The following is a 22,594-nucleotide window of genomic DNA, read 5'->3' on the forward strand; positions in this document are numbered from 1 at the left end:
GACATCGTCTATGGCCAGCCCCTCCACCCTTCAGCCCCTATCTTCATTGCACCGCATGAAATTAGACGTTCCTCATTTTGATGGTTTAGACCCCTTTGGTTGGATCTTCAAGATCAACCAATTTTTTGTTTATCATGAGACACCAGAAGCAGACAAACTTACCATCGCTTCTTTTTATATGGAAGGGCCAGCGTTGGCATGGTTCCAATGGATGTCCTGGAACGGACAATTCTCCTCTTGGCCAGGCCTTTGCATGCATTAGAATCCTGTTTTGCCCCGTCTCAATATGACAACCCTTTCGGCACATTTTTTAAGCTTAGACGGCGTGAAACAGTCAGCGAGCACCTTGCTGAATTTGAATCACTTGCCAATCGCGTTATCGGCCTTCATCCTGCTTTCTTGATCAGTTGTTTCATCTCTGACTTGACTCCGAAAATCCATCGAGAGGTCCAGGCTTCACAGCCTTTGAAGATGGTTCAAGTCGCGGCCTTAGCGCGTCTCCAAGAGGAGAAATTCGAGGACTCTCAACACCTCTTTCGAAGACGTCCTCCTGGACCAACACTTCCTCCAAGACCTCTTCCCTCTTGCACTTCCCCTCTGTTACCAGCACCTGCTCTATTACCCACACCTCCAAAGTCCCCTTCCATTCCCTTCAAGCGATTGTCACCAGAAGAGCTTGCCTCGCGCCGGAAGAAAGGCTTATGTTTCAACTGCGATGAAAAAATCATCCACGGTCATAGGTGTGCTCCCAAATTGTTCCTTCTGATTACAGACGAAGAGGATAACCCTTCGAGTGATTTTTTCCCTGATATGAGTGACGATAACGACGAGGCTAATGGGCCATCACCAGCCCAAATTAGCTTACATGCATTTTCGGGCCACATGGCCCCAAAAACATTACGTCTATTGGGTTGTATCAACAGGCACAAGGTGTGAATATTAATTGATGGGGGTAGTACCCATAATTTTATCTAGGAACGTTTAGTGTCTGTCTTAAGCTTACACACACAGTTCACACACCCTCTGAAGGTCATGGTGGGGAATGGCCATGCGCTCAAATGCAATCAGTGGTGCAAAGACATTTCCCTTCAAGTGCAGGACCAAAGTTTCATCGTCAATTTCCATTTACTTCCATTATGTGGCACTAACCTCGTCCTCGACATTGAATGGCTGAGGTCATTGGGTTCAGTCCTCACGGACTATAATGACCTCACCATGAAGTTTTTTTATGATGGCAGAGTTGTTAAGCTGAGAGGGGAGCGGGAAGGTGCAATTCAATCCATTACAGCGCACTAATTACGGCGTCTCATAAGAACCGATGGGGCGAGTGCATTTTTTCATCTACTTATTGAGCCCCTTCAACCCAAATGTCTTACACACCACACCAAAACCCAGAAATTCAGACCTTCATTCAGAAATTTAACCATTTATTCCATACCCTAACATCCTTGCCTCCTTTGCGCACCACAAATCATGCCATTAACCTTCGTCCCAATGCCATTAACCTTCATGCCATTATCCTTACTTCCAGAAACAAGAAATTGAGTCACAGGTGGACTCGATGTTGAAGAATGGAGTGATCCGACCCAGTACGAGCCCATTCTCCTCTCCGGTGTTTCTTGTGAAGAAATGCAATGGGTCCTGGTATTTTTGTGTAAACTATCGCGCATTAAATGCCATCACCATCAGGGACAGGTTTCCAATTCCAACAGTGGATGAGTTGTTGGACGAATTGGGTAGGGCTCAATGGTTCTCAAGGCTCGACTTGCTTCAGGGCTATCACCAAATTTTGATGAAGGAAATTGACATCAATAAAATGGCATTCCGCACTCATCACGGGCATTATGAATTTCGCGTAATGCCCTTTGGATTGTGCAATGCTCCGTCCTCCTTCCAAACAATGATGAATGAAACCTTTCGACCTTTCCACCAAAAATTTGTCATTGTGTTTTTTGATGACATTCTTATCTACAGCAAAAATTTCGCAGATCATCTTCATCAGTTGGAGCATACATTTCGTGCTCTAGAGAAGGGTCAATTTTTCCTCAAAAAGTCCAAGTGTTCATTTGCCCAATCCCAGATTGAGTGCCTAGGTCATTTGGTCTCGACCCGAGGAGTGGAACCCGTACCCGACAAGGTCAGAGCAATCCACCAATGGCCAACACCTCGAAGCTTTAGAGCTCTTCGCGGGTTCCTTGGTCTTGTTGGATTTTATCACCGCTTTATCAAAGGTTATGCCACACTAGCGGCTCCCCTGACTAACGCATTGACACAACCTCACTTGGTTTGGTCCTCATAAGCATAAATCACCTTTTAGAAGCTCAAACATGCCGTGAGTACAGCGTCGGTACTGCAACTTCCTAATTTTTCGATTCCATTCACGGTGGAAATTGATGCATCAGGCATTGGAATAGGAGCGGTGCTATCACAGTTGGGTCACCCTCTCGCATTTTTTAGCAAGCAATTTTGCCCCAAGCTTCGTCTAGCTTCAGCTTATGTTCGTGAGTTTGCTGTCATCACGACCACCATCAAGAAATGGCAACAGTATTTGCTGGGACATGTTTTCGTAATCCTCACAAACCACTGTAGTCTAAAGGAACTAATGAGCCAAACCATTTAGACTCCAGAGCAGCAGACATACCTCGCTCGACTTATGGGGTATGATTATACTATACACTATCGAACAAGCAAGACCAATACAGTTGCCGATGTGTTATCACGAATCCTAGAGGAGGGACACGCTTCCTTATTGGTCCTTTCAGTGCCCCACTTCGCCTTTTTGGATCAACTCAAGCGCGAATTAACATTCCATCCTGAGTTCATTGCTCTCAAACAGGCCTTGCAAGATAATCCGACAATTAAGCCTGATTATGTTGTCGTTCAGAATTTCATTTTGTACAAGAATAGTATCTGGCTTCCCTCTAGACTCGACTTTATCCATACCCTGTTATTGGAATTTCACACCACACCCACAGGAGGACACATGGGTATCAAAAAGATACTAGCACATTTGGTGGAGAATTTTACTTTGTCGAGTATGCGTGACGATGTTCGAAAAATCATTGCATCGTGTCGTGACTGTCAACATACCAAGTATGAAGCACGAAAGTCGGCGAGCCTGCTTTGCCCATTGCCAATGCCCTTACGACCATGGGAAGACCTATTATTAGACTTCATTGTGGGCCTTCCACCTTATCGGGGGCACACTACCATTCTCGTGGTCGTTGACAGATTTTCAAAGGGGGTTCACCTGGGTATGTTAACTCCCAATTATATGGCACACACTGTTGCCTTGCTGTTTCTAGAAATAGTAGGGAAACCCCACGGCATGCCTCGCAGTTTGGTGTCCGACAGAGACCCACTGTTCATCAGCCGCTTTTGGCAGGAGCTCTTTCGTCTGAGTGGCACGTGACTGCGCATGAGTTCGACTTACCATCCCTAAACGGATGGCCAAACTGAGGTCATCGACCGAGTAGTGGAGTAGTACTTACACGCTTTTTTTTCACTCGAAACCAACCACTTGGGGCAAATTCCTTATGTGGGCCGAATGGTCCTACAACACCTCAATTCACTATGCAACTAGTGTTTCTCCATTCGAAATAACCTTTGGCTGGAAACCACCCAGCATCCCTCAATACCTCACAGGATCGGCTCGGGTAATAGTTATGGATGAGTTACTGACTAACAGAGAGACAGTCTTCACTAGTTTGCGGAAGAAGCTTTCGAAATCACAAGCGCGCATGAAGAGTCTAGCCAATACCCACATAAGGGAAATCCACTTCGAAGTTGGACAGTGGGTCATGGTCAAACTTTGACCCCACCGTCAACTCTCTACAGTGCAAGCTTCGTACTCCAAATTGGCCAAAAGATTTTATGGCCCATTTCAGATCCTTTCTCGTATTGGCAAAGTGGCTTACAAATTACAGCTTCTAGAAGGTTGTCGCATCCATCTAGTTTTCCATTGCTCAATACTTAAACCATTCCACCAATCCCCCTCAGCCACCGACATACCAATAACATTACCTTCTCAGACCAGAGACCAGCAACCTGTCATTTCACCTCTTGCAATTCTGAGTACTTGCCAGGATGTTATCGGGGATGAAACTCATTTAATGGTCCTCATCCAATGGGAGTGTCTTCATCCAAATGAAACATCCTGGAAAGACTGGGCCAATTTAAAGAAAGCTTATCACCTTGAGGACAAGGTGTTGCCTGATGGGATAGGAAATGATGGGCCCAAGTTCAATGATCAGATGAGTACAAGGCCCAAAAGAGTAATCACCATCCCAAGGCACCTAAGAGATTAGGTTTGATTAGCAAAGCAATATGTTGGCTTATTTGTCAACGAAAGGGTATTCTGTTAATGCTTGTTGTAGTGGAGGGTAATAGAAGTTTGTTATTCTGTTAGTAGTGGGGGTATCTTCGAATTGGTTGAGTTTGTTACAATTGCACTATATATGTACCCCTTAGTGAAAGGAATAAAGCAAGTAGATATTTAACAATTTTCCCTTACCTTGGTTCTGATATTCTCTTTTCTGATATTGCTTTTATTTTTCTGTCTCCAACGCATCAGCATCCATCCAACAATTTTAGTTTTTTAAAAAAATTGTACTCCTTTTACCTTTAACTAGTGTTGATTTTTCATAAATATTACTCATTTGTTGTTACCCTCTTTCTCTTTGCATTCCTCTTACTCTTTTACTTGTGTCTTCTGATACTGCAAAAGCTCCAAATAATAGTGTGCTTACTGTAACGTGATACTGATACATTTTTCATCTGTTCTATAATTCAATCAGTAGTTTAGTTTAGAATGTGCTTCCGGTGTTGATGAATATGCTAGTGTCACATGAGTTCTAGTTCCAGCAACATGTCAAGTACCCCTATGAGTTTTAGGGGGTTTTAAACAGTCTTTTTTTATAATAAAAAAAAAAAAATCTCCCTCTTAAAAGAATGTGCTTCATGTTCTCTCTTCTCGAACAACATTTTCTCATTTTAAAATCTGTCATTGGCAATGTAACTACATGGAGCTCTTAAATTGATGGTTTCACACTGTTACTGTTTCTGTTTCGTGTTGATCATTGGAGGTGAGCTTTATTTCGATCGTTGAAACAATATTGGTTGGCCTTTTACCCCTCATATGTTCCACATATTATCATTTTTTTCAACTTAGCTGATACAAGAATTTGAAAGAGAAGTCAAAATCAAAACAATGTATCAACATTATCAAGTAAAAGCTTTTATCGGGCACACCATAAAGTCTATACATGACTATGGGAATAATAATTTCGTGACTCTAGACAGACTTATATAAGTAGTCACAAAGCACAATATCAATAGGTAGCTGCAGATGAGTACAGCACATTTTTCTGAAGAATAGAAGGAGTTTAATCCTCTAGAAGGAGGACTGTTTGGTGATCAAGCTTTGTGAATGTGTGTGTGTGTGTGTATATATATATATATATATATATATATATATATATATATATATATATATATATATATATATATTAATTGGTCAAAAAATGAGCTGACTTTATTAAATTATACACCAAATATCTTGTTGCCACCATTGTACACCAAACAAAGGAAATATGCTATATCTGAAATTTGAAGAGTAATGAAAAATTAATTAAATTATAATTACACTGTTGTTCATGAAAATCACCATAAACTTGTATCGTGTCATACAATTAATCTCAAAATCAGTATCTAGCCAAGACTCAAAAGTGGTTTACAAGCACGTTTGAGGTCAAGCTCGCAGAAATTTTGGCGTTAGGGAGAGCTCTGGGGGTCGAATCCTCCTTACAGATATTATTGATCAAAACCCTTCAGATATAGTAAAGGTACCACCAAGCATAACATCTCAAGTAGTTCCAAAATGCTGTCCAATTTCTTGATCAAATATATAGGCACACACGGTTTCAAACAACTACGTCTATTAATGGTTTGGATCAGAAAGGATAATGTGTTCCGCATGCCAAAAAAAAAATCAACAAAAATTGGATTTCCTATGAATCGTTACGCTGCCAGCCGATGCCTGATTTGCTGCTCGATTGCTTCCAAAATTCTTCCGATTTGATTCCCTTGCAATTCTTGAACCAAACTACAACAATAAACATATAACAGAATGACACATTAATCACCAGGCAAAAGAGTGGTAATTAACCAAGCTACATACATATGTGCAACTTATAAACAAATTATAGTCATTGCCTGATCTAGTGAACTTGCACCCTCTGGCTATTATTTCCTTATAGACAAGTTAGTTTCTTAAAGTTAAAAATACAACAGTTTGTGAGAAAAATATAATAGGTTTTCCCTATACTCATAACAGTTATACATTTTAGTTCTTCAATGCATCCCAGCAATAACAAAACTCTATTGACATCTAACATGAAAGGAAAAGGCAATATGGTTCCGGTACACAGGTGAACCAGCAGAGTATAAAACTTAAACTGTTGAACGAATGGAACAACTGTATTCTGAAAGAGTAGATTAAAACTAATAATAAACCTAGAGGATTTATTTAAAATTTGCAAACCCTCAAATAGCATTTTTTTTCTTCCTTTAATGGCTTTGAATAGTTTTAGAAGCCCACTGTCCATTTTACATCAAGTAAAATTCAAGTGTAAAGTTTCAGAGATGCACACCTGGATTGCTCGTTTTGGCAGAACTGCTGCTTCATATAAACCAAGCAATTCAGCAACCTTCAAGAAATACATTAACTATGAGATTCAAGTTTAGGAATCTATTTTCTTTTTTGGGACTTCAAACAGAAAAGGTTGTAATTTGGTAACAACATAAGGAGACTCATAATTTCTTTTCAGGGAAAACAGAATTCCTCAGGCAACAGCACTTGTTCATAAGGCATATAATTTTGCTTGCATTACCAAACACTCATCACTACATTCAGCTCAGTCAAAAAGTGATCGAAAAAAAAAAGATCCTGAGAAAGTGTTGACTCAGTCAGCCATTAAAAAAAAGATACTGTAAATTCATAAATCAGTAAACGAGACAAGTAAATAAAGCATTCAAACTTAACAAAGAAATAGCAATACCTCTCTTAAAATCCTTTTATCACCAATGCCACTAGGTTGATCGAGGTTGGCTACCTCCCACAATGGAATATTGAGCAAAAGCCTTATAACATCCTCATCCAAGAATGGAAATCTAGCCTAAAGGAAAAATAGAAGCAAAACAAAAAAGAGAAGGAAAAAAAAAAGTTGATAAGTAACGGGTAGGTCCATACTGATTTTTTATCGACTTTGAGCATTACCTCCTTCCCATTATCAGCAATACATCTATCATCTCTCCCTAAATTTCTTCTCCAAATTCTTTGCATGTCGAGTCTCATTTCCTCATGTAACCCCAGCCAACTGATTAAGGCATACTATACGCCATCAGAATGCATTAAAAAGATAATGCACATACATTCTACAGTTAATCAGTATTATTAAGTTAACAATCAGGCCACTTAAGAATTTCATTAATATTGCTTCTCTTAGTGAAAGTGCATTAAAGGCTTAAATATGATTTTGGTCCCTGAAAAATAGGGTCATTTTGATTTTGGTCCTTTAAATTATTATTTTTTATTTTAGTCCCCGTAAAATTTAATATTTTTCAGGGACCAAAATCATATTTAAGCATACATTAAACTACCACATTAAGAAGAAAAAAAAAGACATCTTCTAAATAAATATTGATCAAGTACATTCAGTTTGATAAATTTTTTAGTGAAACCTATTTTCATCATCTACAGATATGCAACATTACTTCGGTCCTTGAAATGTTATGTCATCAATTTAGTCCTTCGTAAAGCTTCATCAATTTAGTCCCCCAATCATGCAAAACGTTGTCAAAGTAGTCCCTAAATTAGGATTAAATAACATTTATTTCTCTCAATCAAACAGAAATTTTGACACTTTTTATAATTGAGAAACTATATTAATGATAAATTTTAGAGGATGAAAATGATAATCCTGGTATCTTTGGAGGAGAAAATTAGGAGTTTATTCAATATTTTTACAGACATAGTGAGTGGAATAACATTTTAAACCAGAGGAAATTTATTAAAGTATATGCTTTATATTCTTTCCAATTGAAAAGACAAATTGTCTAGACTTACCCATGAATAATGCAAAGATGTAAGAATCGACAGTGACATATGAACAGAATATTATAAGATCCAAGCTATTATAAAAATGGAAAAAGAAAAGTTTTATTCATTACAACATAGAATCAACTTGATATAATCATTGTATGTTGTAAACATAAGGATAAGAATAATGCTCAAACACAATTTACCATTATCATAGTAGTACCTTCCACGTCTATAACTTGTTCTATGTCTCCCATACCCAGCACACTGCTCATCGGCACCAGAACCAACAAGGAGAATCTTCGCATTTGACTTATATTTAATTCGTACATGATTGCCATCATTATCATATGTATTTGCATCAGATACCCATCCATCACCACCAGCAGCAAGCCATAAAGCAATTCCAATATTCAGGTCCTGAAAAGATATGTGCAAACCAATCATCAAATCAGAAACAATAAAGGTGTTCAAAAACTTAGTACAAGGTTTTCAGTCTGAAATTTCCATCTCACCTGTCTAGAACATGAAAAGTGAAGTTAAAATTAAAAAAAAAAATTGAATCCATTCAGCAAGAAAGGAACTACCAACGCAGAAGCAGAATGCAGATTGTGGTCAGTGGCACAAACTTTAATAATTCTTAGATGACATGTGTGCTGAAATCAATGCCCAACTTTTAAACTATATATATTTGCCTTTTACTTTCCTTTTCAACCTTGTATGCATTGTTTGTTTGTCTCTTCTTAGTTCTTGCTACAAGAAATTTACTAAATAACAGCTAACCATTTTTGGTTAAATTAATCTATACATCCCTATAACTTCACCAAGTTTTAATTTTTTTTTTTTTTGTTACCAAGTTTTAAATTAAGTTCATATAGTTTAAAAACTTCTAACAAAGTCCTTATAATTTTAAAATTTTGTATCTAAATCCATAGAACTAACAGTTAAATTTCCATTCTTTTGACTTGTCCACCTCTAACTGTTTTCCTCAATTCTCTCATAATTTTGTTTTCACAAAATCATTTATCCCCAAATAACTAAATGCTTGCCTGAACTTGTGCTATTGACTACTTTGATGATATGCATATACCCTCTCAAAAGAATGACAGTTGCAGTTGGTTGATAATTCAAATCCTTAAAGCAACTAGAAAGTTTATGCATGATAGAATAATATTATAAATTACAGATCCAGAGCATTAATTAGTACCATGTAGGTGTTGGCAGGATTTATGAGGGACATAACATGACTAGTTTCGAACACCAAGTCTGACAAGTCAGCATCAATTTCCACAAGTCTCCACCTGCAATTATAATGCACTTTCACCTGAACATCATAGATGCTACAAAAGATATTTTGACATAAAGAACATCTAATATATATCAAAAGCAAAAAATAAGAGACTCATTAGATATAAAAGTTATGTATTTGATGTTCATGAAGCCAAAAAAAGAATATCTTTCTTTATTCTCCTTAATACAGCCCAATGATATCATTTTACCTGTGTAATTCACCCGTATTTGTTTTTGTAGTAAACATATCTAGAACCTACATGCAAATTAAAACTAACACAATAAAACTTGGACTGAAGCTTAACATAAGCATCATGAATTCATGATACCAAGTCATGGAGTATGAGATCAGAGTAAAGAATGAGGAATAGAAATAGAATTGTAGGATTATTAGGTATATGACATATATTGGGAAGGAAATTATTGTATTTTTGGAACTTTTAGTAATTTGGGGTTATTAGAAAATCTTTAATAAATTAGGTCATTTGATTGTTCAGTAATTTAGAATCAAGTTGAAATTTGCACATTCAAGGATTGCTGCGCTGTAGTGCTGTACTAACATACATTTTAATTTGAGGTTGAATTAAGTATCAATATTTTTTTGGCACTTTCTGTTCTATTCCAATCTTGGTCTACTCTGTCACTCCCCTGTTTTCTTCATTTTCTTGTTTTCTCCTTAGGATACGTTTTGTTTGTTTTCTGTTTTCATTTTCAATCTATATGTGTTCAATGACAATTACAAAAATACCACCTTATTTTATGAATTTCCTATTTTTCAAACTTCCATAAAGGAAATGGTGACAATATTTTCTATTTCTGATCTCTCCCTTTCTGCCCACCTTATTTTTATGAATTTCCTATTTTTCAAACTTCCGTAAAGGAAATGGTGAAAACAATATTTTCTATTTCTGATCTCTCCCTTTCTGCCTACATATTCTACAATCTACATCAATTTTAAATCAGAACAGGTTCTTCCACAGGTACACCAACACATTTATTCCCAAGCCTCCGATCACTTAGTTTTCCTGCCTCCCTTCCAGTCACCAACAACCAATCAGCCATGCCACTGTCTTTGCTCAACTGCCATTTTTGGCATTTGAGGAATTACAATCTTTAAAGCCTAAGTAGCAAGGATATGGGTACAGTACTAGTATCTGTTATGCATACGGGTACAATAAGATTTGGTCGAATATCATTTTATTTGAAACTAGGTTGAAATCATTTCCAGTCAACTCAGAAAAACAATCTCACTAGAAAGATACATTTCAGACCATTTTCAATGCCCATACATTATGGAAAAGAGATTTAGAGGGAAAGAGTTTTTGCGCGAGATGGCACATGAAGGAAAGGGAACAGTATGATAAATATTGAGGATAATGCCTTTTCATGTGATCCTAATGACAAGCTCTTAGATTCTTAGAATGTGAATTTAGACCTAACTCGACTCCAAAAGCTAGCTCAAGGGATGAGGGTTGCCCCTCACTTATATACTCTAACTTGACTTTATTTTTAGTTGATGTGTGACTTAGATTTTTCCCAATACACTCCGTCACGCCCAGCACTTCTTAGGCGTGGTGCGTGGATAACTATTGTGGGTGGCCCTTTGGATTAAGCTTAGATATACTCTAATACCATCTTAGATTCTTAGAATGAGTTTAAACCTAACTCAACCTCAAAAGCTAGCTTAAGGGGTGAGGGTTGTCCCTCACTTATATACTCTAACTTGGCTTTATTTTTAGCTGATGTGGGACTTGGGTTTTTCCCAATACAAGCTTGGAACAAGTAAATGGAATTTAAGGTTGACTTCAGATTTTATACTGACTCCATTTCTTTTGTTCTATTTACATGTGTGATCCTCAAAAAATTTCCATGTGTGGTATTGCCATTCTTCTATGCATAAGTATTTATTGCTTACTCAATATATTTATATCTGATTTCTTTTATATCAGAATTTCTCACAGCTGCCACAATCCAAATTGCATTTAGTTGACAAGGAAATACCAGTAAGCAAGAAGTTCTTGAAACCAAAAATGAATTTAAATTGTTTTTTTTAACCCATGAATAAACTTTGTAGGGAATAACTGATCCTATGCTGTACATCGGGATTCTGTTCAGCATGTTTGCATGGCATGTACAAGATCAATATTTGTACAGGTATTTCTCAAAATTTAGCCTTCTGCTCCATTGTCAACATCATTTTCTACATTGTTCGACAATTTCTTTTCACTTATGTTTAATTTGCAGCATAAATCATCATCATTTTGGTGCAAAAAAAAAAAATATTGGTATGGCATGCCTGCTCATGCAGCTTCTCAATTTGAAAATGTTGTCTTAAATCATGTGTATAGTAATGATAAAATCTTGCCAAAACATGGAGAGGATGGGGCTTTTGAACTTCTTGGGCATAAAACAACCATGTTTCCTCCAAATATCTTGCTACAAAATGATGTGGAAGTTTACAAGGCAACATGCCAAAAGAGTTTGTCATCACCTTTCCTAGAGCATATCATGCTGGATTCAGTAATGATAATCTATCTTTGTGTGTGTGTGTTTGTCTCTGCCAAACATTGACACATCAATTCACCTAACATTTATCATTTTTTTGTTGGTTAGGTTTTTAACTGTGGAGAAGCAGTGAATTTTGCAACTGGTGATTGCTTTCCACTAGGGTCGGCAGCTAGCAAGTCTTATACCCATCTCAGAAGTTCCTTGTATGCAAATATGGGAGACATTCTGAGATTGGCATAACACTTGCTAGCAGCAGCCCCTAGTGGAAAGCAATCACCAGTTGCAAAATTCACTGTTTCTTCACAGTTAAAACCTAACCAACAAAAATAATGATAAAAATATTAGTCCTAGGTGAATTGTATGTGTAAATGTTTGGCAGAGACCAGTGTTGTAAAATAGCAGCCATGGCACAATGTTGTGGCGGATTTTTTGCCAACCACCATAGGCAATTTGTGAAGGGAGGCCCGCCATAAGGTGCAATGGCGTGTTTATATGACAGAATTTCAGCCTTCCACCATGTTCCGCCATCCGCCATTGATAACACTGGCACAGACAAACACACACAATGCCACCACAACCATCATGTCTACCATCGCCTTCAACACCATCATCATTGACGACACGACCACCGTCGTTATTGACGCAACCACCACCACCATCGGCCCCATTACCACCACCATTGGCACCACCGCCACTACCACCTCCACTACCATTGTCACTTCCGTTAACACCATAGTTGTTGTCACCGCCATTGTCGTGTCACCACACAAATATACCCTTAAACTAATTTTAAAAATATAGTTAACTTTTAAAGTGAGTTTATTTTGAAGCTAAAAATTAGAGAGAGAAAACTAAAACTAATTTTTAAAAAGTAAAAACTGATTGCAATTTTTAAAAAATTTGAAACTTACAACTAAAAACCACCCTAAACAGGCCTTAGTTTTTCTGCCTCCCTAACTTCCTTCTGGTCACCAACAACCCATCAGCCGTCCCACTGTTTTTGCTCAACTACCATTTTAGGCATTTGAGGAATTACAGTCTTGAAAGCCTAAGTAGCAAGGACATGGGTACAGTGCTAGTACCTAGTATGGATATTGTTTGATTTGGTTGAATATTGTTCGATTTGAAATTAGGTTGCAGTCATTTCCAGTCAAGTCGCAACATCAATCTCACTAGAACAATATGTTTCAGACCATTTTCAATGCCCATAACAACGGAAAAAAGATGATTATTCACAGAATATAACAGGAAAAAGTTTCCGGCTGAAATATTTAATCTGATAATTAATGAAATATTTCCTCTTTTTCAAAATTTTCATCCCAAATAAAATTGGTAAAGTCAACATCATACAGTAAATTTAATACTATTACTCAACATATACTTGCAGAACAGACTAATTAGGCCACAATTTAATAGTATTAAAACTTCGTACCCCATTGCCCGGAGGCTCTTCGCTATGCGAAGGTATGGGGGAGGGATGTTATACGCAGCCTTACCCTTGCATATGCAAAGAGGCTGTTTCCGGATTCGAACCCATGACCAACAAGTCACCAAGGCACAACTTTACCGCTGCACCAGGGTTCGCCCTCCCACAATTTAATAGTATTAAAAAGGCAAAAAAGAAAACAAATAGTTAGTTTACATATTCAAGCAAAAATGAAATATATAAACCAAGGGACAAGAAAAGTAGAAAGAAAACAGTGGATTGCATACTTTCTGGAAGGTGCAACTCTTCTTAGTTCGTTCAACCCTGCCTTGGCAGATTTTCTATCAGGAGCTAACTGCCCATCAAAACTTACATTAAGTAGATCAATTTCATCTGTCAATTCAAAATAGATTAAAAACAGCTTAACTGAAGGTTCCAAAATTAAAATATGTCAACTCAACTAGTTCTCCTACTTCACGTCTCAAAACCAAACAAGGAACTAATAAAGATTGTACCATATATACTCAGCATAGGAGCAGGTAAATTAAGTTAATTTGAAATCACTCACAGCTGGGATCCATGCATTTATCCAATAATGCTGCAAGTATCATAGAGTCCAGGCCACCAGAGAAAAGAATTGCCACAGGAAAAAACTTCTCTTGTCTAATACCAGATATCACAGCCTATGCAATCAAATCCAAAGACTTATCATGAGTCATACAAATATAAATAATACTATCAAGCTTCCCATGTGTTGCACAGGTATGTTTGAATTTAGTTAAAATTTATAAATAAAAAATAAATACAAGAGAATGCTAGATTTTTCACTAATAATAATAGATTTTATGAGAAAGCATATGATAGAAAGTTATTTAACCGTGTAAGATTATTTTGATTTTTATTGCAGTCAATTGATTCATCCTCATATTTTGGAATTTTCGATATAAGCATAAAATTTGGATTAAGAAATTTTACAGATATTTCTATGGGATGGAACTTACTATCCATTACCAAAACTGGATTTTGTGAGAAAGGCATCAAATAAAAAGTTATTCCATCGTGTAAGATTAATTATGATTTACTGTCAAAGGTTATCAGCCCAGCTAAGTAAGGTGCTTTGATTTTCACAGCAGTATGTGGTGTCATGCAGCCATTGGCACTTCTATATGATGCAACCATTCAGGAAGCAACAAATAAATTACCCCATGTCAATTACATTAAGTCAGCCAAAAATTGTTACCAGACAAACCAATGTGCAGTCATAGACTTGTAGCCTTAGGCTGAATATAATAAAGAATATAACTTAAGTCTTAACATCCCCAGAGCCGAAAATGTCTTCAGTCTTAACAATATACAAACTGACAAGAATACACACTACCCTTGATGTTAGGCAAAAATCATAGAATACATATTATCAATGACATGAATACAAAACTTGTAACCGGTTCAATTAAGTTGGCACCTGATAAACAGTATACATTGAAGTGCGCCGTAAGACTGATTCCTTTAAAGCATTTAGCAAAATATGAGCTGGCATTGGAATTGCAGGTTGAATTGAGCCTGCTTAATGAAGACAAAGATGTGTCACAGCCTGGTAAGACTTAAAAGCTAGAACAGAGTTTCCAAACTATTCTACAGTAAGGAAGGAACTAGAATGTATGAGAACAGAAATTAAAGTATTTGTTAAACAGCAGGAATCAGAGGCATATTAGGCTGAAACCGTATGACTAAATGACATTACGGTACTGGTTTATATAGAATGATCGTATTAATTACTCATAATTACAGGATATTCAGTTTCCTCTAAATCAAATATGTTTCCTGCAAATCAGATTTCAAATCACTTTAGAGTAAATGTATAATATTTATTCCTGATTCTCAACAGTATTGAATAACTAAATGGAGCATTCTGGCACTATTTAACATTAATCACCTGTTTTGTTTGGAACTGCCTCTGAAGAAGGCTGATGCTTAGCATGTTGCCCCAAGGATAACTTGTGACAGAATGTATGCAGGTCTTCAGAGCTTGGTTCAACGGAAATTCTCTCCCACTTGATAAGTTCATTTAACATTGAGTTTGTATATTCATGTATCTTGACTTCACCCACCAGATATCCACTTGTTTTTGAAGCATCAACATGCACACTATATATTCCACATGGTAGCTCTTCCCAGTAACTAAGACATCCTATCCCATTATGATCTTCATACTCTGCTTCAAATTAAAATTAACAAGTCATACACTCATATTATTCCAAACTTTAGTTTACAAATTCAAGAACTGACATAACTAACTATAGTTTCAAAACCTAGACCAGGCCAGCAGATTTAACGTTTGCTTGGAAAACCAGTAAGCACACTCTCAATGTACGTTGAGTCCCAAAGTAACAAATGAGTTCCTTTTACAAATACATGTTCAAGGGTTGCCAAACAGAGACCCAAACATGTGCTTAAATGTGTTAAACCAGGAAAACCAGGGGTATTTGTTAGAATTAAACCAGGATATTTAGCTTTTTGTGATTTTTTTCCTTTTTTCTTTTTCTTCTCAAGCTGGAATTTTTAGCCAGACCAGACCAGCAGTCAAACAGTTAACCTAACTATCCCCCATATTGATTCCTCCACTAGTCCAGGTTTACAACTATGTAACTAACAAGAAAAGCCAAATAATATAAGGGGAGCACAAAGGAACTCTATAAATTAATATTAGTGATATAAAATTAATCATGAACTTAAATCTAAGTTATCTAACAGCTTAAGAAGCAGAGTTGGTCCTTGACAACTAAAAGCATAGGTGAGAAAGCGGGGGAAAAACATATAAAGAAGTGATATATAACATTTCTCAAAGCCTTTCATCCATTGTTTCATAATTCTCAATAAAGAATTCATTAGAGTTCCAGAGTTATCAAATTGGTGTTGGGTTTAAACCCCCCAAAAATGGTATGGCTTAACTAAATTTCAAGCTGCAAAGATTGACAGCTTGAACTCAAATGAAGAGCTTACATTGTGATAGGCCTCCCATAGTACGAGTCTATAAAAGGAGAGAACGCCCAATATGCAAGTGGATATGAAAAAGGCCAGAAAGGGCAGCAAGGGAATGTTGTCAAAGATGGCATGCCAAAAGAGGCAGTTTTTTATGACAAAGAATTGGAATGTAACAAAATGGCTAGATAGCAGCCCAGTAGAGGAGGAAAATATTCTGGAGATAAGCAAAGGTGGATTGGGATAAGGGTTGGTGGGAGAGGAGAGAAAGGCAGAAAATTGTGGCAAGGGATAGTGATCTACGGGCTCTTCCAGAGAGGGAGCACTTCTGCTGAATTTCTTTTATTTACTTACTATAAGATTATAGTTTTCTCTTAACCACCATTTCCCATCTGTTCCAAACCTTCATATATCATATCAAAAAAACAGGATGCAGGAGTCATCCAAGTAGCATCACATACAGAAGCAAAAAATATCCTAAAATCAGGCACATTCTTGTTCGTGTATCTTTCATACAACCATCTATATCAAGACCATACTGAGAAAATACTGAATAGTTTACACTTTACAGTACATTCCCCCCACCACTAAACTAAAATAACAGTCAATAGTATAGACTCTATTCAGATCACTCTAGTTCAAGTGCACAGAAATTGAAACATAAGTGCAAGATAACTATAGTTGTTTCATGTATTACATACCAGAGGCCTGCTGAACCGGTGAAACAGGTGACACAGAAGAAAGCAGAAAGGTTGAGTCATCTACTGTCGGCCAGTGAACAAGGAGGCTCCGCCTACCAAACGCATCTCGGCCAAACCAAAGAGTCCTCGAACTATCCTACAAAACACAACGAAAGCACCACCTCTGACACCACGCCCACACAAACCATACCGCAAAAGATTCAAACACAAAGAAACTTACCACTTGGTGTTACCTGCCAGTAGATGATAGCCCAGGGTCCTTTAATTGCAGAAAGAACACCCGCAATAGAACTCTTCCCACATTCAACACACCTATCAGTTGCACAAGAACCACAGGAGCAACACTCCCCTACAGTCTGCAAAAGAAACTCGGCATCGTTGCAATCACTCGCGAGATGAAGTCCTCCGAAAATCTCACCTAAAAAGCACAACAGAAATCAAAATCTACGATGTTCCATGTTTCCAAAACAACCATCATTGCACAACATCCCTCTAAAATTTCGGCCCAACAGGCAATAAGCAAATAAGAAAAAAAAAATGAAAATATACTTCTCCGTAAGCTAAAATTAACTTAAAGTTATAACTTTTTAGAAAAACTAATTTAAATCGCCTTATCCATAAACTAATTTTAACTTATGAAAAAACTTATTATTTCATTTTCTTTTTTCTTAGAGTTCAGGTTTAGGGTTTATGAATACCATTATACACGAGAACATTTCCAGAGGCATCTGTCAGTGGCTGAACAAGTGGATTAATTCCCCGGAGCTGCAGTGTGGCACCGAAGAAATGAAGTTTCGCGGTTTCGATAGCACCGTCTGCTGCATCGCCGTCTTCCTCCACCGTGAAGGAAGAGACACCGTTTTGACCTAATAATTGAAGAAGAACTTTCTTGGCGCCAAAACTATCGGGACCCCTTCTCCGCAGCGCTTCTTTCAGATCATCCAAAGAGAACAATAACTGTAACGAACAAAAGGAAACAGTAGCTGAAGCTGTTATTATTTCGGCCATTTTTGAAAGAGAAAGAGTTTTTTTTGTTGTTGCGCTTACTTTCTCGGATTTGCGAGTCGGGGTTGCTGTTGTTGAATCGAATGGCAGAGATGAGGTGTCGATGCGAATGCCTGAGACAATCAACGCAATTCCACACATCTTCTTCTCTTCTGGCTTTGTGCAAAGAACATGGTTTTTGTAGGGATTTGACTTCGCGCTAGCTTCGTCGTCGTAATTAAAATAATACTATTTATAAAAATTTGTTTTTGTAAGTATAAGCATTAGCTTCCGTAGCATAGTGGTAGTGCGTTCGCTTCGTAAGCGAAAGGTCGCGAGTTCGATCCTCGCCGGGAGCTTTATTTCTCACATAATTTATTGACATTTAGTAACTTGATTGTTAATTTACGATAACGCTAGTAATTTATATTTCAAAATATTTAGCCTAGTTGTAATGTACAATGAAGATGAATTTTTATTTTTGTAGTATATATATAAAACATGTTCTTTTTTTATTTTTTATTTTTGGTAGTTACCTTTTAGTAAACACTTATTATCTTGATAAATAAATCATTTTTTCACGTGTGAACATAACAAAATCTTACATCATTACGTCAATCTTATTGGTCAATTATGTAAATTTGTTTATGAATGACATTTAGTTTGTCTAATAATAAACTTTATACTTTACATTTATAAATGGTGGTCATCAAATTTTTTATTAGATGTTAAAAAAAAATATTCACTGTCTTAAAAAAAATCATCAATCTAGCATTTTAGCCTTAATTTCATAACAAATGTGGTTTCCTTATTGTATTGCCCTTTCAAATGATTAGTTTCAAGGGTTTTTTTCAACTTCAATTGATAATTTCATTAAGATTAAAATCTTTTAAAATGATAGGAGGGTCATCACTTATAAGTAGTTCTTAGTAAATCAAATAAGTATGTCATCATAATATTAAAATAAAAAATGAGTCAATTATGTAAATTTGTTTATGAATGACATTTAATTTGTCTGATAATAAACTTTATACTTTTCATTTATAAATGGGGGTCATCAAATTTCTTCTTAGATGTTAACAAAAAAATATATTTATTGTCTTAAAAAAAATCCTCAATCTAGCATTCTAGCGTCAATTTCATAACAAAAGTGATTTCTCTATTGTATTACTCTATTAAATGATTAGTTTCAAGGGTTTTTTTTTAACTTCAATTGATAATTTCACTAAGATTAAAATCTTTTAAAATGGTAAGAAGATCATCACTTATAAGTAATTCTTAGTGAATCAAATAAATATGTCATCATAATATTAAAATAAAAAAAATAAGTTTTACATCTTGTTTACTATATGAGTTGCATGTGCATTGACAATATTATTTCCATAAACTCTAATGATTTCTTCACTAGTCATAATTGAATGAGAGGGCTCAAGAGATCATCGTCAGCTTAAGCTCATCATAATGAATGAGTCACAAGCTCATCATTAGACCTAAAGGTGCTAGTTTGGCCTAAGCACAAGGTCTCCCACTTAATGAGGTGGTTCAAGAGATCCTAACCCACAAGTTATGACTCTTTAAAACATTTTTTTTATCAAATATAAAAAAAAAAATTAAACTTTGGCTCAACTAAAGTATTTTTAACTTTGGCTCGACAAAAGTATATTTAACTTGATCTCAACTAGAGTAATTTTAGTTTGATCTTAGTCAAAGTATATACTCAACTCAACTTTGACCAAAGTGTCTTTAGCACAACCTCAACCAAACTATTTCTAGTTTGGTCCCACCCAAGGCATCTTTCACTAAACCATGATCAAAGAATCTTTGCCTCTATTTTGACCAAGGTATCTTCATTTAGACCTTGGATAACATCTTCTACTTAACCTTGGTTAGGACATCTTCCACTTTACCTTGTCTGTGCATCTTTGGATCAACCTCGGCAAGCCAATCTTTAGCTCCACCTTGCTTAAGGCATCTTTGCCACATCTTTGTCAAAGATTTTTTTTTTTGCCTCAATCAAGACATCTTTTCTCAACCCCATCAAGCACATCTTTAGTGAGGTCTCAACCTTAATCTTATTTTGTCTTGCTTGGTGAGCCTACTATATATATATATATATATATATATATATATATATATATATATATATATATATATATATATATATATATATATACTTGGACTACCAAGTACTAATTTTATTCATTAAAAAAAGATTATTGAGACACAAAATTAAAAATCCTAATTTAATTTCATAAAAATGGATTGTTGGGCCATGAAACTAAAAAAATCCTAATTCAATGTTAAAAAAATTAAATAGAAAAATTGAAAAACCTTAATTTAATTATAGACAAAAAGGATAAAAAAAATCATGTAACTTCTAAACCCTTGTCTAATTTTAAAGAAAGGATTAATCCATAAACTTTTTAAACCCTGATTTGATTTCAAAAAATGATTACAACCCACAAAATTTATAAAACCTAATTCGATTTTAGAAAAAGGGATTAGAAGCCCCCAAAATTTATAATCCCGGTTTGATTTCAAAAAATGATTACAACCACAAAATAATATCATAATATTTAATATTCTACTAAATGTTTTAAATTTTATTTACTATTGTATATATAATTTTTACATATAAATATGAAATAAAAATATGAAAATATATAAGTAAACTTCACTTGAATTTTTTTTAACTATTAGACCTATCATTTAACTTTATAATAGTAGTTAAATTCAACTGAATTTAATGCTTCTAATTGTATTTAATGAAGAATAAAGTTGTTGACATTAATAAATAAAAATATTTTATTTATGATTCAATTTTCTCTTAAATTAATAACTAAGGATAAAATTAAATAATAAGCTATTATGTGTATATATTAGTATACTCAAAGTTTTTATTTCATTTCATTAAAATTTATAATATTATCATAGATGTTGTAATAATAATAATAATAATAATAATAATAATAATAATAATAATAATAATAATAGTAGTAGTAATAATAATAATAATAATAATAATAATAATAATAATAATAATAATAATAACAATAATAGCATTTTATTCTTACAAATTCAGGCCATAATATACTAAATATTTATTATGAATAATAATATAAAATAGCTAAAAAGGAATAATAATAAAATTATTATTATTATTAACATTGTCTTTTTTAGTATAATAAAAAATAATTAAAATAATAGCATATGCAAAATGACATGTAGTAATATTTAAAAAATAGTAACGCACATCAATAATATCTTTAATTTAGAAATTAATAATATAATTTTAATTGTTAATAATATTATATTTTTTAAATTAATAAAAATAATAGAAATAGTGACATATGAAAAATAATATGTAATAATATTTAAAATAGAGTTATACATATCAATAATGTTTTATAAATAAATAATATTTATATCAATTAAATTATAAGATATGAAATTTTGATCATATAATAATCTTTTACGAATAAATAGTATTTATAAAGCATAATGCAATTATAGACCAATAACTTCAAAATTCAGCAAGTAATGAAATGAAAATTAAATAATGATATAGAATAAACAAATCTCATTGCAAAATGATTAAAATATGAGTTAAAAATAAAATTTTAATTTTTTTCACTGAAAATATTTAAAAATGATTAATTATAAATAAAAAAATCAAGTACATATAAACATAATATTCATAATAACAAAAATATATTTAATAAAGGTTAAATTCAATCACAATGATGAAGGAGAAGGTGATAAAAAAATTGGGATTCAAAGAGAGAGTGTGTGTTATGATTTGATAATCTCTTTCTTGTGGGAAAGATAAATATAATTATATTTAATACGATAATAAATATTTTAAAATAAATTTTATTAATGTACATATATTTTTATATAAATATTAAATAAAATATAAAAATATAAAGTCTAGTACATATAGTAAAATAGAATTGAACATGCACATTAATTTCATATTTAATATTATTAATGCTTTATTTATATATTAAAAAATATTAAATGAAATTTAATCATTCATAAATTTAATAATTTAACTAAATATCTTTAAAAAAATAAAAATAAAACAGACTCATGTAATATATTATTTTTCTTAACGATCAATTATAAGATACTCTGCAATTTTTTATTCTTATAATTTCATGTATACGTAGATTATAAGTTATAAAGTTTGAAATATATAATAATCCTTATAATATTAATCATTTTGAAATGATAAATAAAAATCATTTGTTGAAAATATTTAAAGTATCATTTTAATTTAATGAACAACTCTATTTAATTAACTTAAAAAATATTATTTTAAAAAATAAATTTTACAATAAACACATTTATAATATTAACTATAAACTGACAAAAATCATATGCATATTAACATAATATGGTATAAATATTTTATAAAATTATTTATATATATATATATATATATATATTAAATAAATAAATACAAATATAAAATCTATAATTTAAAAGAACTCGTAATACAGGTTTAAAATTTAGTCTACAATTTGAAAGAGAGTTAATGTTTGGACCAAATTTATTAAAATAAATTGTTGAGGAGATTGAATTCACAAGAAAAAAAACAAGGTC

The 22,594-nt window shown here is 34.2% G+C and overlaps 1 protein-coding gene and 1 non-coding gene across 6 annotated transcripts; one reads left to right on the forward strand and one right to left on the reverse strand.

Annotated features, from left to right (window-relative positions):
• Positions 1-5,651: 5,651 nt before the first annotated feature.
• Positions 5,652-18,200, reverse strand: LOC100801355 (asparagine synthetase domain-containing protein 1). 5 transcript variants are annotated; one of them, XM_006605476.4, is made up of 14 exons: positions 18,050-18,200; positions 17,701-17,959; positions 17,236-17,420; positions 17,003-17,138; positions 15,256-15,534; positions 14,785-14,882; positions 13,891-14,005; positions 13,610-13,715; positions 9,306-9,399; positions 8,322-8,518; positions 7,277-7,376; positions 7,059-7,175; positions 6,651-6,707; positions 5,652-6,103 (listed from the first exon to the last, which is right to left on the reverse strand). In XM_006605476.4, exons 1-14 carry the CDS (start codon positions 18,146-18,148, stop codon positions 5,990-5,992), a joined length of 1,956 nt encoding a protein of 651 aa, XP_006605539.1. In that variant the 5' UTR covers positions 18,149-18,200; the 3' UTR covers positions 5,652-5,989. The 5 variants fall into 5 exon arrangements, 4 of the variants coding, with proteins under 4 accessions (XP_006605539.1, XP_006605537.1, XP_014628258.1 ...); XM_006605474.4 differs by having other exon boundaries at positions 15,256-15,537; XR_001386968.3 differs by lacking the exons at positions 5,652-6,103; positions 6,651-6,707 and having other exon boundaries at positions 7,126-7,175; positions 8,305-8,518; positions 15,256-15,537.
• A 73-nt stretch (positions 18,201-18,273) lies between these two features.
• TRNAT-CGU (transfer RNA threonine (anticodon CGU)) lies at positions 18,274-18,345 on the forward strand. Its single transcript has one exon. It is a non-coding gene; the product is annotated as a tRNA-Thr (tRNA).
• The last annotated feature ends 4,249 nt before the right edge of the window (positions 18,346-22,594 follow it).

This window comes from Glycine max, chromosome 20 (genome assembly GCF_000004515.6).
Source record: "Glycine max cultivar Williams 82 chromosome 20, Glycine_max_v4.0, whole genome shotgun sequence".
In the NCBI taxonomy this organism is placed as follows: domain Eukaryota; kingdom Viridiplantae; phylum Streptophyta; class Magnoliopsida; order Fabales; family Fabaceae; genus Glycine; species Glycine max.

Bases quoted from the DNA above. Each gene is read 5' to 3' on its own strand.
- LOC100801355 (XM_006605474.4), bottom strand. From the start codon at position 18,148: ATGTGTGGAATTGCGTTGATTGTCTCAGGCATTCGCATCGACACCTCA. The intron at 17,421-17,700 runs GTATTCATAAAC...TGTGCTTTTTAG, and splicing joins AAATGTTCTCGTGTATAATG to GTGAGATTTTCGGAGGACTT. The intron at 6,708-7,058 runs GTATTGCTATTT...TATTTCTTGAAG, and splicing joins ATAAAAGGATTTTAAGAGAG to GTTGCTGAATTGCTTGGTTT.